General features: G+C 41.4%; 1 protein-coding gene across 5 annotated transcripts in view; it reads right to left on the bottom strand.

Annotated features, from left to right (window-relative positions):
* The window catches only part of brp (ELKS/RAB6-interacting/CAST family member bruchpilot), a 79828-nt gene extending 65350 nt beyond the window's left edge, over positions 1 to 14478 (bottom strand). For all 5 annotated transcript variants that reach the window (XM_074104745.1, XM_074104742.1, XM_074104743.1 and 2 more), the window contains exon 1: positions 14356 to 14478. In XM_074104745.1, the coding sequence (XP_073960846.1) occupies positions 14356 to 14478 (123 nt within the window). The remainder of the gene's footprint in view (positions 1 to 14355) is intronic.
* Between the last annotated feature and the right edge of the window lie 207 nt (positions 14479 to 14685).

Genomic DNA, 14685 nt, shown 5'->3' with positions numbered 1-14685 from the left:
CCAAAAACAATTTAAAAATAACTGACGACAACAAACGTAAATGGAACACGACAAACTTCGAGACAGACAAAACGGTTCCCGTGACGCAATGTTTACACGTTTACTCAAATCGCAACTTACTGCAGTCAAATATACGTTTGGGAGAGGCTATAATAGATATAACATCTCTCCAGAGAGACGTTGTGCCTGGGGACAACAGCTCGAAGGAAGAGAGTTGAAAATTTTAACACGCACCCGACTTGAGACGAGAAACTGTAACAGTGCCATTAATTGACGTTGAACGATGGAGCTTAATTGCACCAGAATAAACTAAATCCACAATCATTGTAATCATAAGCCTACCGTAACATTCCTCATTAAATCAAATCAATGCACTTAATTCAACAATCAACAAGTACCGTACACGCTACCTGTCATGGCTGGCTTCGCGCCAAATCTGACAGCCAATGCTGCCAACCTAACGTGACAAATAAGATCATGCTCTGTGGTAAGGAGATTTGCCATAGTTGGATAAACCTTTGATAAGTGGTTTTTGCTTTTATAGAGTAAACGGATTAACGTCGGTTTACTTAATATGCTTTTGCGTTTTGCTCTTATTTGTGGCGGCTATATTTTTTTGTCAGCAGAACGAAGTAAGCGGCTGGTTTTTGTAGAGATTGCTCTCCCTTTTGGATCCGACTGAACAGGGATTGAGCTGGTGCTCTCTGGGCATCGAACTTTCCTGGTCCATTTATGGAAAATCATTGGCCGATGGCTAATTATTCGACATTGCGTAAAGCAGTCTCGTCATCCAACAAAAAGTCATTTATCATTATTATTATTATCCTTAACATGTTTTAACCTAGAGATTTAGCGAGAATTAGCGGAAAAGGAAGAAGTAAAGACTGTGCTTCAAAAAGGCATTTCACTTCCCGAAATTTAGTACTTAAATTCTTTGGAAACACAAAACTATTAATTCCAGTAAGTAAAGGCGATTGTGACGTATTTGAAGGCAATAGGTACCATCAATGACATTTCTATAACACTCGCTATTAATTCTGTTTTGCTATATGGAACAATGTTTGATACCTTTAAAATAAATGTACTTAAATACGAGTACATAATAGGCTTTTAGATGGCTAACTTGAACCATGCGATACGCGACATGCAAATGAAAAGGAGAGTGCTGCGGTTTTACATAAAAAAAGAAAGTTCTGACTAACATCGCACAGCCAAAGTTACTAGAGGGAAAGATTAAAGACTCGGCTGACATAAGAAGGGATTTTTCAAAAGTGTCTTGTGATAGAGCTATAATTTTTAGGGTTCCGGAGCCAAAATGGCAAAAACGTAACCCTTATAGTTTCGCCATGTCTGTCTGTCTGTCTGTCTTTCTGTCTGTCTGTCCGTCCGTCTGTCCGCGGCTTTGCTCAGGGACTATAATCAGTGCTATAAAGCTGTAATTTTGCAGGGATATATATAAACTATGCCGACAAAATGGTATAATAAAAAATATAAAAAAAAAATTTTTTTTAGGGTACCTTCCATAGTCATAACATGTGGGTGATTTTTTTTTCTCATCGAACCCTATAGTGTGAGTTATCGTTGGATAGGTCTTTTAAAACCATTAGGGCTTGCTAAGACTATTTTTTATTATATATAGATTTTGCGAAATATTCAACTTTAAAGTGCACATTTTCATTAAATTCGAGTGTCCAACTCCCCTCTAAAATCGTTTTGGGCGTGTCCGACACGCTCTTGGACGGTTTTGTTATTTTACGAGAGCGAAGCCGTAAGATAAAGCTAATGTTTTAAATGATGTTATATGGGATCTGCTTAGATCATCAATTCCAATTGAACCTTTTAATATAGCTTGAAGCATAGCAGCTTGAATATTTGGTAACCACCTTGTTCAAATGTCGCAGATCGTCTATCACCATTTACCGATTTTCCTGCAGTCTCATGGAACCAAGTATTCAATTTTATTCCGGCCAGTTGAAAAAGGTGCTATATAATGAGGCGGAAACCACTTAAACTAGCAGTTCTAGAGGACCTTACTTCACCGCGTCAAGGCCTATTTTCGAAAGCTTAGGCAATTGTGTAACTCGGTGAAAGAATGCTTTATGAAAACAGTTTAATTGTAAGGGAATAATTGAGATCCGGGCGGTAATGGTTTCCGGGGTTGTTTGGGTCTCTGTTTAACCAACGAAGCTGGAAAGAGATGTATAGAAAAGCGAGAAAATGGCGAGAGTGATCGCTGATTTTCTCTGAAATATAATCCGTCGAGGATAAAGAATATAAAAGAGGATAGTGACTAAGATTGAGAAAGGTAGACTTTGGCAGCTTGGACATGCTGAGAGAACGTGTGAAAGTAAGCTGACAAAGAGGATTTATTTCGAGTAGATGGATAAAAGGGTCAGAAGAGCAAGGTGAGGAATGTTGATCACATTTCAGAAATACTGTAAAAAGCCAGATCTATTGGTTAGGTACTCGTAATAGTCGAAAATAAGGTAATGGGTGTTATATACTGCCTTTTAAAACCAACTTTTAAGTCCCAAAATTCTGTTTAAAAGTTGTCTTCAACTAAAACAAGCTTAGTAACGGTTACTGAACAAAAATTTTTATTCGGTCTAAGTTCTTTGACCCCCAATTAAAGCAGTTGAGATGACTTTATTTGCCAAGCGACATTGGCACGGGATCAAAACGAGGGGGTTGAAAGGAGGACTATAAGGGTGTTTTTGGCACAAACTTTACTCATAAAAATTGTATGTAGGTTAGCCATAGATCGCTCACATATTCAAGAAGCTGGCAGACTTATCGCTCATATATTAAGTGTATTATATAATATACGTGCCATGTCTGACATTACAGTGCGTAGCTTGGGTATCAGATGCCCGGGAAGGAAATAAAATTGTGATTTTGTCACAGTAGGTATAAGTAATGGAAAATTTCGTGATCATTCTAATCGGTCCGAATGGTAGGTGCCACAAAACTGTAAAATATATTATCTACTCGTAGATATATTCAGTACCTATTATTTATTATAGAATTTTGCCGCCCCCCAAAATTGCCGCCCGGAATAAGACCAAGCTTGGTTTTTCGGAAAACCCCACATAGCAATTTCCCATTTCCAATTCCCAAGAACTCAATAGAGCAGTTTCTGAGGTCCCTAAAAGAACTAATAATACATGAATTGCTCATTAAAAGGTAGATATCATATAGATAACCATTATTATAGTCGTTATATAGGTTGCAACCGTTTGGAGGCTTTTGAACTAAAGGGGTACAAAAGAATTCTGAAAATATCATAGACGGATAGTGTCAAATGATAGAGTTTTGGTTAACAAAAAGGTAGTATTTTGGTCACATAATGCGTAATGATAAATACGACCTACTCCAACTCATCATGCAAGGGAAAATCCAAGTAAAGCGACCGCCCGGTTGAAGGCGTACTTCCTGGCTTAAAAATCTCCGGACATGGTTCAACGTTAGCACAAGATCCCTGTTCTGAGCTGCTGTGTCGAAGATAAGGATAGCACTAATGATAGCCGACCTCCGGAGATGGCACCTAAAGAAGAAGAAGAAGATCATTATAGATATTATAGGTATTGCTGAAAATTGCATCATCTGCTGTAATCTAGACCTCACTTCTTTCTGTTAAAAAATGTTGCCTGGTAGAGTTTGTTCTGAAGAGATAATAAGGGTCTATTGCTTACCATGTAATTTTCTCTGTGTACCTCACCTATTTGTGGTGTACAATAAAGAGTCATTTAATATTGTATTGTATTATTTAAAAGTATTAGATATTAGAAATATATTTTCAAGATCTAATGATTATTATGCAGGGAGTCATCGTCAGTTATAGTTTATTGCAATTACGTTATTTAAAAGATCCTAAATCTATTAAATACATGCGCCAACATAAACCCTGCAAGGGCATCGCAATTTGCTGAACAAGGTACTAAGTTTCTAGTGTATTTTTCATATTCTATCTGGCAACACTGATTTGTCATAAGTGCTTTGTGTCAAGCAGCTTAACGTCTCCTCGAACGTTATTCAAATCGGGCGTTGTCGCTTCGAACTTCGCTATTAGGCTAAGCTCACACTGATCCGTGGCGTCCTACTTAGACGTGAAGTTGGTTGCAAATTGGTACCAAATCTGCTTCCACTTTACCAATATCCTTTAGTAGAGCCGGATTAAGAGGCCTGGAGGCCTTGGGGGAGCTAAGGAATGCAGGCCTCTTACGTATAAAATGCTTGTTCCAAAAATTCTGCAGATTTTTCTTTTTATTCCATTTTTATAGATTGCCAACTGAACATATTCTCGATTCGACAGATTCCCAACTCATTTTACCTAAGAGAAGTTTCCCTGCCGGGCGCGCTGCGTTAGGTATTCGTTTGGGATATTGCTGTCTTTATCGCTCGTGACATATAAGCGCTCGCAGCCGTCCCCCCCATGCCTTCCGCAACGACGTCCGTAATTTATATCGAGATAGCTGTAGGCTTTTCAAGATTTGGACGGTTGAATTTTGGGTTTCGTTGTCCTCATATTATACGAAAAGTATAGCACAGAAATCAATGATATTTTACAATCAAGATATTCATTATATTTTCTATGCCTGTGATTTTTCCAGATTTTTGTAAAAATGCTTTATTAGTCTGTAATTCTCGTGCAAAGTTGTCATCTTTTTTTGTCGACTTTTGAGCACCTGTAATTCTGATATTAGACATTTATATGAAAATCTGAAAAACCACAGGCATAAACAATTACGTCTAGTCTTTACTTACAAAATTTCATTTATTTCTGTTGCCTAGTTTTCAAATGAGACCGGGACTACGTTTGTATGGAGAATGGAACGAAGAGACTTCTCTTAAAGGTCTCCTTAAGGTACGATGATGGACGAAGCAAGGAGTAGTTAGGAATAAGGCTAGTGTGTATTTAGATGTCACGGGATATTTTATGTAAGTAAGAAAACTGTCGCAGTGCTATATTTATAAGATCGGTTTAATTTATTCATAAAATGTAATTAACTGTATCAATAAATTGATTCTATTCTATAACACTGTCACTCTACAACGCGAGAGCTGAGCGAGCGAATGAACGTGCCGCGGCGGCGGCCGGCGAAGCGCCAGAATCATTTTATTAGTAAAATTGGGAAATTGTAGAAATGGGAATCCGTAAAATTGGGAATCTGTAGAAATGGTAATCTGTACAACAAACAGCAAACTTGCTGTCCCATCAAAATTTGGATATTTCCCTTGTGAAGGCCCCCAGGACTGTACTAGTCCCAGATTTAGCTTTAATATCCTTTAACCTTCTTAGGTTAGGTCCCATGGTAAATTTTTTGACCTATCTGTTATTTGATCGAAATGTGACTTTTGAAGTTAATTACAGTCGAGTTCATAAACTCGTGAGCAAAAATTTGATCAAAAATAGGTATCTAAACACGACTCTATTGTTAACGGCGTAGAAGCGTGTTCAGATATTTTTGATCAAATTTTTGCTCACAAGTTTATGAACTCGACTGTACCTACACAAACGCTCATACAACGCCGCCATAGGGTTTGTCCACTTCATCACTGGGTTAAGATTTTCCTCAGTTTATTCAGTTTCTAAGGGTCATTGACACCGATGCCAGCACTAATGGCCGCCACTTTGTAGCCGGTACGAGTTACGCAACGACAACAAACGAGTAATATATCGAACGCGCGATAAAACTGTGCGTGATAATTGCCCGACGAAATAGCTGCATGCATATTATTGCGTGGTATATGGTAGCGTGATGGACGGTTGTGTTACTCCGATGATGAACTCTGGTTGAGTTCGAAACGCGTCAGCAAAGTGTGGTGGTGGTGATAGTTGGGTTTGTGTGTGTTCTTACAGTGTGGAGGCGCGGAGCTGCACACATTTACATAGGAAGGAGCTATCGAAAGCACACACTTAATTGTTTATAGTCATAAGATAAGAACCTCCGCAAAGTAACACCTGATTCATTAAATTAGTGTACTTCATCTTTGGCTATATCTGCACTTACCTACCATGAAGTGAGGTAGGGGAAGTTTTAAACCAAAAAACAACTTCATTTTTAGACTTAGAGTAACAGAACTCTTTCGTTAGGTATTTTGGTCTACTAATATTAAAATAGAAACGATATTAGCATATTTTGTAACCAAATCTTTTATTTTTCAATTGACATTATTCTAGCAATCCAAAGACAATACTAATCATAAAAAAAGGAACAAAAGACATAGAAAAACAAGGTTATATATGCACAGTCGTGCACATCCTCCCCCATTTTACAAGAGAACAACTTTTTTTAAGGCCGACGTAACGTCCCTGCGGCAGTCCTTATGTAAACCACTCTTAGCACTCCATCTCGGCCTGGGAATGTACGTGAAACTATGCCCCGTGGCCACGTGCCCCTCGGTAGATCTCCATCGGCAATGAGGACAGGGTCTCCAATCGAAATAGTTGCAGTCGGGAGGCTTTTTTCATTAGCAGCATAGTCAGCAACGGCTTCATTATAAAGTGCACGTAACTGTCGGTTTGCGGCGACGAAGGAAGTTCCGTTATCGGAGTATATCTGGCTCGGTGTCCCTCTTTGTGCGATAAAACGGCGAAGGCACATAATAGCAGCATCGGCAGACAAGCTGTAAACCACTTCAAGGTGTAAAGCCCGCGAGGTAAGGCAAGTGAATAATGCGACCCATCTCTTCTCTCGTCTACGGCCAATTTTTACTTGAAGGGGGCCAAAGTAATCGACACCAGTGAAAGTGAAGGCGCGATGATGGTGCGCGAGTCGGGCTCTCGGTAAATCTCCCATAGGAGGCTGTAGCGGTTGTCCACGCAACAACTTGCATAGCTGACATGTATGTACAACTGATCTGACAGCGTTCCTTAACCCTATGATCCAATATTGTTGGCGAAGCTCATTTATGACAGTTTCGGCGTAGGCGTGGGCGAACTTCTTGTGATAATGGCCGATCAGCAGGCGTACGGCAGGGTCCTTGCCGTCGAGCAGAATAGGGTAGACGGTTTGAGTAGGAACGTGTTCAACAGCAGCTGTGCGCCCTTTCAAATACAGCAAACCATCGTGGTTTATAGCCGGTGACAATTTCGCCAGACGACTTTTCGGCGATATGGGCCGGCCACGTAGTAAGCATTGCAGTTCGTGGTTGAAGGTGTTCTTTTGACTATGACGTAAAATATGGGTTTCTGCCAATTCTAAAGCTTGAACATTAAGTTGCCGCAGGGTAGTCTGAGATGTGACCGCCGAAGGGTTATATGGGGGGAGGATAAAGTTCCCAGAATTGCCCCTGACCCTTGTGATGCATGCAGCAATGAACTGATGAGCTCTAGCGGTTGCCCTTACTAGTTTCAACCAAGAACTAAAATGTGTCGGATCCGCAACTACAGCTACGGGAAACTCGTTTACTTCATTGTAGTGGCAAGCAACATTACTAAGTGCTGAAGTCGAAGATGAATTTAAGCGTGCAGATGATGATTTGATGGTGCGCTCTAATGGTTTTAACTCTATTTGATCGAGTGGTCCAACGGTGCCACTATTTGATGGATTAGGAGGCCAGTCACTTGGATCAGTGAGTAAAAATCCTGGGCCAGATATCCAGCGTGAATCTACACCAAATGTACTAGGTTTAATACGTGTAGCATCGTCAGCAACATTGAGGTCCGTGGGGACCCACCGCCATTCGGCCACAGAGCTGTTTTCCAAAATTTCGCCTACTCGATTTGCCACAAAGGGCTTATATTTCCGAGCGTCACTTCGCAACCAACCCAATACAGACATCGAGTCAGTCCAAAAGTAACGTCGGCTGGGTTTAGCGCGGTGAGACTCACAAATAAATGTGGCAAGGCGAGTGGCTATCAAACTGCCTTGAAGTTCTAACCTTGGAATAGACGCTGGTTTTAACGGTGCTACGCGTATTTTGCTGGCAATAAGTGCTAGCGTAACTTGGCCAGAGACATGAACATATCGCCAGTATGCGACAGCGGTATACGCCAACTCGCTTGCATCGCAGAACACGTGCAATTCCCGTTCTACCACTTCCACGTTACTCATATTATACCACCGAGGTATTCGTATATCTGAAATTGACTTTAGGCTTTCGAACCACTCGTGCCACGCCTTGCAATCCACCTCGCAAAGCTGTTCGTCCCATTCCAATCCCTTTCGCCACAAAATTTGAAAGAGAATTCGACCTTTTACTACAATCGGTGATAATATCCCTAAAGGATCATAGATGCGCATGACTTGTGTAAGGGCTTGGCGCTTGGTTAAAGGGGCACATGAGTCTTTCGATAGGCCAGAGTTAAATGTCAACTCGTCATGAAGAGGTTGCCAAATGAGACCCAAAGTGCGGGAAATGGCATCCTTACACAAATCCACGTCTTGTGTTATATTGTTGACAGTGTCTGATAGCAAATCGTCCGGCAACGAGGCTACAGCTTCTGGCTTGTTTGTAGTCCAGCCGCGCATTTCAAACCCGCCACGTTTATAAATGGTTACCACTTCAGTGGCTAGACGATTTGCTTTCTCCACGTTGTCAACACTGCTGATAAAATCGTCCATGTAGGTATCGCTTTTAATAACCTCCACGGTCTCGGGGAACTCTTTTCGAAACTCTGATGCGTTTAGGTTAGTTATATAGATTGCAGTCGAGGGACTTGAACAGGCACCAAAAATCATTGAGCTCATGCGAAAGGTCTTAATAGGGCCGGAAAGATCGTCGCGCCACAAGAATCGTTGAGCGTCCCTATCTTTATCTATTATTTTTACTTGTGGAAACATTTCCTTGATATCAGCTGATAGGGCGATCCGTCCTTCCCTAAAACGCATCAAAATACTAAGCTGATTTTGTAAAAGATCAGGCCCTGTAAGTAACATTGAATTTAGAGACACTCCCTGAGACCGCGCAGCTGCGTCATGAACTACGCGAAGTTTTGCGGGTTTATTGGCATTTATCACCCCAAAATGTGGTAAATACCAACATATACCCGAAGGTTCTGCCCCGGTGCATTCTTCGGCGTAACCTTTATCCAGTGTGTCCTGAATGTTTTTTCGGTACCGCTCAGCATAGTCGGGCTCCCTAGACATCTTTTTCTCCAAGCATTTGAACCTCGACAATGCTAAGGGGTAACTTTCAGGCGCGGTAAGTTGGTCTGATTTCCAAAGTAAACCTACTTCAAAACGCCCGGAAGGAAGTCGACGAGCGGTGCGATCTAAAATTTCTAGCGCACGTTGATCATCGGTGCTACGTGCCTCGTACTTGGTGATTCCGATGCCATCTAATTTGTATTGAGCTTTAATAAGCTCTTCGAGCTCAGACCTAGGGTTTTCAGAATCAATTGAAAAGGCGTGATATAGCGAGTCAATTGGCTTAGTTTTAGAACTGGTGAATCCAAAAAGAACCCAACCTAACGCCGTTTGAATTGCTGCAGGTTGCGACTTTGTGCCTTTCCTGATGGCGATCGCAACCGACAAATGCCAGTTATCAATCCCTATTATTAACGTAGGAATAGCATTGTCGTAACACAATTCAGCGCATAAGTCTGTTAGGTACGGATATTGCCGCAAATCAACTGACTTGACTGACTGCTTGCATGCTAGTCCTAAGTTTTCAATCGACCGTGCTCTATATACTGAAAATGTTTGACTAGTGTGTCGGCCTTTTATCTCAAAATCAACATATTGTACTGACGCTTCTCGATGTAAACCACCCACACAATCAACGTGGATTTGCCCTTCCGGTCCTCGTACACCGATACGAGAGCAAATGTCAGAATCTATAAATGATGACGTCGACCCGTCATCCAAGAGGGCAAACGTGTCAACACTTCCTGCTGGCCCGGAGACTGTAACTGCGACTATCTTCAAGAGAGGCCGAGATGTAGGATTAACGTTGATTGGACTAAGAGAACTCGGGTTAGCGGTGGTGTGAGCGGTAACGTCCCTTTCATGACTTGTGTCGTTTGAGCTAGTTGTATTTGACATTAATGAAGGTGTGGCTTGTGCGTAATTAGCGCGTTCATTTTTGCGATCCGATGTTATGGGAAGGAAGTTTGGATTGTGTAACAAAGTGTGATGTTTGCGATGACAATCATTTATTTCGCACTTATTTTTATTTTTGTTGCACAACCTAAAACTATGCGAACCTCTTTGCAAACATCGATAACATATTTTATTTTCTTTAATGAAACTCCACCTATCATCTACTGTCATTGCTTTGAAGGTGTCACATAATGACAAGTCATGACTTTGTTTACAAAGTGCACACACAATGCTCTGATATTTTTTCCTGTTTTTAGGTGTATTACCTGTATCAGAATACTTACGTAGCCCTGGTTCTGATTCCGATGTAGCGTGCGTGCGTTCTCGCTGCACGTGTGGGACATCGGCCGGTGAATCGAACTTTATGTGTAGATCCACTTCTCGCGACAAAAAATGGGATAATAACTCTACTTTTGCGCTGCTAGACGGCGCCGCGGTGGAAGCCTGTGCTGCGGCGTAGTCTAGCCATCGTGTGCGTAGGAGCGGATGAAGTTTGTTGATAAGTGCGCTAAATAATTCCGGTGAACGTAAATAGTCGGTTTCGTTCAACAGCTTGACTACTTCAACGCAGTTACGCACACGAGCGGCAAACGTTGCTAGGTCCTTTAGGTCGCCGGTGATTCTGGGCAGGGCGCGAATCGCTGCAACTTCCCGCAACACTATCTGCTCTGGTCGTCCAAAACGACTGTCCAACTCTGCTATTATGATGTCGGGTTCTGGCGCTGTTGCAAGAAGCATGCAGACCGCATCACGCGCGACCCCTGTTAAGGCTGCACTCAATCGAGCTACATTTTCTGCTGCTGAGAATGATTTGTTCGAGTCGAAGTATGACCTTTTAAAAACAAGCCAGTCCATAGGGGACTTGCCGTCATAGGTCGGAAGCTTTATTTTATATTTATTGCGTTTACTAGGTTCGACTTTATTTACCAAACGTTCAAATGTCTTTACTAATCGAGACACGTTATCCACGCCGTCATGAGAGCAGAAATTGACCGGAGTAGTACAGTCGGTCGCCTCGTAGATGTCTCGGCAATTATTGGGCTGGGACGTCGTCGGCTGTTCCGCTGCTAATAACGATGGTAACGATGGATGGTGGATCGTGTCATTCTTGTCGATGTTCAAGCTCGGTAAAGGAATCTGTAAATAGTAGGCAGAGTTAGTAGGCACATGCTGAGGAATAGCATTATTATTTAACTCACCTGTTCCTGAGCCTACAGTTGGGTTGCCGATTTGGTTATAACCATAAGGCAACATGTTAAAGGTGTCATTACAAATTTCGGGCATGCCAGTACGGCTGGCTGTAGATTGTACCCATTCTTTGACACTATTATGCCTCCTACTACTAACGGAACCATGTTCACTACACGCGTCAATAGCTGCGAGCTCAGCCTGGTATTCCAGCTCGGCCGTCCTCCGCTCGAGCTCCACTTTTCTGGCATGCAACTCCAATTGTGCGAGGTGACGGGCGTGCTGTGCCTCTACTGCGAGTTTCCTCGCAGTAACCGTCGCCGAGGAGCGGCTCGTGCGCGATGTTGTCGAGCGTGTATTTGAGGGGCCGGCCACGGGCGCGGCAGTGGCGGAATCAGTTTGGTGTTCCCGCGATGTCACTGCTTCGCTCTCACTGGGGCCTTGAGGTATTTGTACGTGCCTTGAAACATTACCTGAAGGAGGTTCCTGATTATCTGTAGCCGATTGTATTAATTTTGTTTGGCTACGTGTGACAACCATTTTGTAGCACTGCACTGTATTACACTGGTTGTATTATTTGTTATATTAACAGAAGGACCATTATTTGGTCTACTAATATTAAAATAGAAACAATATTAGCATATTTTGTAACCAAATCTTTTATTTTTCAATTGACATTATTCTAGCAATCCAAAGACAATACTAATCATAAAAAAAGGAACAAAAGACATAGAAAAACAAGGTTATATATGCACAGTCGTGCACAGGTATGTTTACGAACTTGGTTGATATTTTAAAATCTTCCTAACATAAAAGTAATATGGCTTCAATTCACATTTCTTATAAAGAAAAGGAAACAAACCAAAGAAAGTATGGTGCTCGGGGCACCCATCCAGGGTTAAGGGGGTAGAGGGTGCTTTTAGCAGAGCGTATAGTCTAGTGGAAGACGGAAACTTTAGAAAAAGATTGAGCAGATAGTAGGTACGACTTGTAGCAATTAACAATGTGTCACTATGAAAAGTTTCTATCACGAGACCCTTAGTTTAACTCCTGTTTAAAAAAATATTGGAATAAACACTTTTACGGTTCTCTGCCTTTCTCAACTCACAATTTTCTATGAGACCATGTTTTTTCGGAACTTTTATAAAACAAACCTAACCTAACCTACGTGTTCTATAAAATCATAAAGAAAAAACACAGAAATTTTTTTGGTTTCGGAGAAAGTTGAGTTGGGAAATGAAACATTTGGCAAACAATAATTGGGCGAAGAAGCAGAACCAGCACTTTTTCATTTTCATTTCATTTCTTGTTTCATTTAACTGGTTATATCTTTTTTTATTTTTTGGATTAATTTACTTACAAAAAAAACCTGTCCAGTATTTTTTGATAATCTATTTAATTGAAGAACTAATAACAAATTTTTAGGACCTATAACCTATAAGTACTGTAGGTATGAATAATTTATTGAATCAGGCGTTACTTTGCGGAGGTCCATATCAATGAACTAAAAGAATTTCCTTGCTCACCCGCGACCTTAACAGAGCTTAGCTATCGTAAGGTCGCGGGTTAGCAAGGAAATTTTTTAAGTTCATTACTATAGGTATGGTATTGGATGACGGTCACTGTAATTAATTTCATAATTTTGATGACTTCTGTGCCTGCAACGATTGTAAAGTCATCCATATTGATGATAAACTTGAATATAAATGAGGCTTTTTAAAACTTCTCACGCAAAGGCATATCCGTATCTTTACTATAAGTGTTCCGTTTTTGCCATTTTGGCTACGGAACCCCAAAAGTAAGGAAATGAGGTCATAGATGGGACATTATTCGAGCGTTTTGTGGTCACGATCCCCCCGACGCAAAAAGAGGGGTTTTAAGGGGTATTGTTATAAGTTTGAACGCTATGTGTTTCTGTCTGTGGCACCATAGCTCTTAAACGGGTGGACCAATTTGAATGCCAAACATTATTTGAAAGCTGGTTTTCTAGCGATGGTTCTTAGACATTTGCATCAAAATCTGTTCAGCCCTTTTTGAGATATTGAAGTTTGAAGTGACAAAGTCGGGGGTTTTACAACTTTTGTTGGTTAGGTTATTAATGTAATGATTTATGGTTTACATAATGAATTACATTATATAGATATACATAAATTTATTACAAGAGCCCAATAAAGGTAATCACAATCTACATCCTGTAACAAATATACCTACTCGTATCTAGAGGACTTTTTATTGGTAGGTACAGTCATCAGCATTAATATCTGCTACTGAGGAGCCATCAAAAATATCTGACACGTCCTTCCGGCCCTAGAAATAGAGCCGTATCAGTATTTATGCATGCTTGTTGTGTCAGATACTGGTGCTGGTGACTGTACGAACTTGATTTAAAGTCCTTATAGAGCTGGTATTAGATACTCGTATTTAGAAAACTAATATGCCAATAGTTAGGCATGAAGATGTTACTTATAACAATAAGCTCGCAAGTTAGAGCAGTAGACGAGGAAACATAACTTTAGTTCCGCTATCGGCCGCTTGGTGAAATATAGAAGTTTCAAATTGAAGTAGGTTGACATTTAAACAGATACAGATTGACTGCCAATCTTCTCTAGTTGGAGAATCATCATAAGAAAAAGGAAATACAGGCAGCTATTACCTTTATAATGCGGAAGGTAAAAAAAACCTACATACACAGCCTCTTCTTTCTCTAATAATATCAATAACGTGGATTATGATTAAAATAGAAAAAGAGAGCCTTCAATTTTGCACTGATCAGTACCAAAGGTTAAAAATATGGAGTAGGTGGTAGGACCTTGTGCAAGGTCCGCCCGGATTGCTACCACCATCTTGCTCGCTAATCATGCCGTGAAGCTGCAGTGCTTGCACCGTTGTGTTTCGGCGTGGAGAGTAAGACAGCCGGTGTAATTACTGGCAGTTGAGGTATTCCATGTTAGGCCTCTAGGTTGGCAACGCATCTGCAATGCCCCTGGTGTTGCGGATGTTTATGGGCGGTAAGGATCTCTTACCATCAGGAGACCCACTTGCTCGTTTGCCATCCGTTTGTGTGGTTTCATTGACACAGGTCAAGGCATGTTAAGTTGCAATTTTGCTGTAAAACACTGACCTGGTTTTCCTGATTGAGCAGCTTCAGTTGGTCGTTGATAAGGCTGTATTTTGCGCTCTCTTCTTTCCGCAGCGCTCGCTCTTTCTTCAGCTCCGGACTCCAAAAGGTCTTAATACTATGCATGCTGGATCCGAGCTTCTGATTGGTTAGTTCTAGTTCCTTCTTGAGGTTCCCGAGCTCGCGCTGCAGATCGGAATTCTGAGATTGCAGCTCTCCAAGGAAGAGAGGAGGGGTTCGCGCCGGTAGTAGTCATCTTCAGGAGGGGGCGGAGGGGCGTAGGATCTGTCGTAGTCTCTCTCGAGGGATTGGTAGCGGAGGGGTCTCGGGCGG

The sequence above is a fragment of the Choristoneura fumiferana genome, chromosome 22, assembly GCF_025370935.1.
Source record: "Choristoneura fumiferana chromosome 22, NRCan_CFum_1, whole genome shotgun sequence".
Taxonomy (NCBI): domain Eukaryota; kingdom Metazoa; phylum Arthropoda; class Insecta; order Lepidoptera; family Tortricidae; genus Choristoneura; species Choristoneura fumiferana.
The sequence above is the reverse complement of the archived record's forward strand: the minus strand, read 5'-3'. Positions and strand labels throughout refer to the sequence as shown.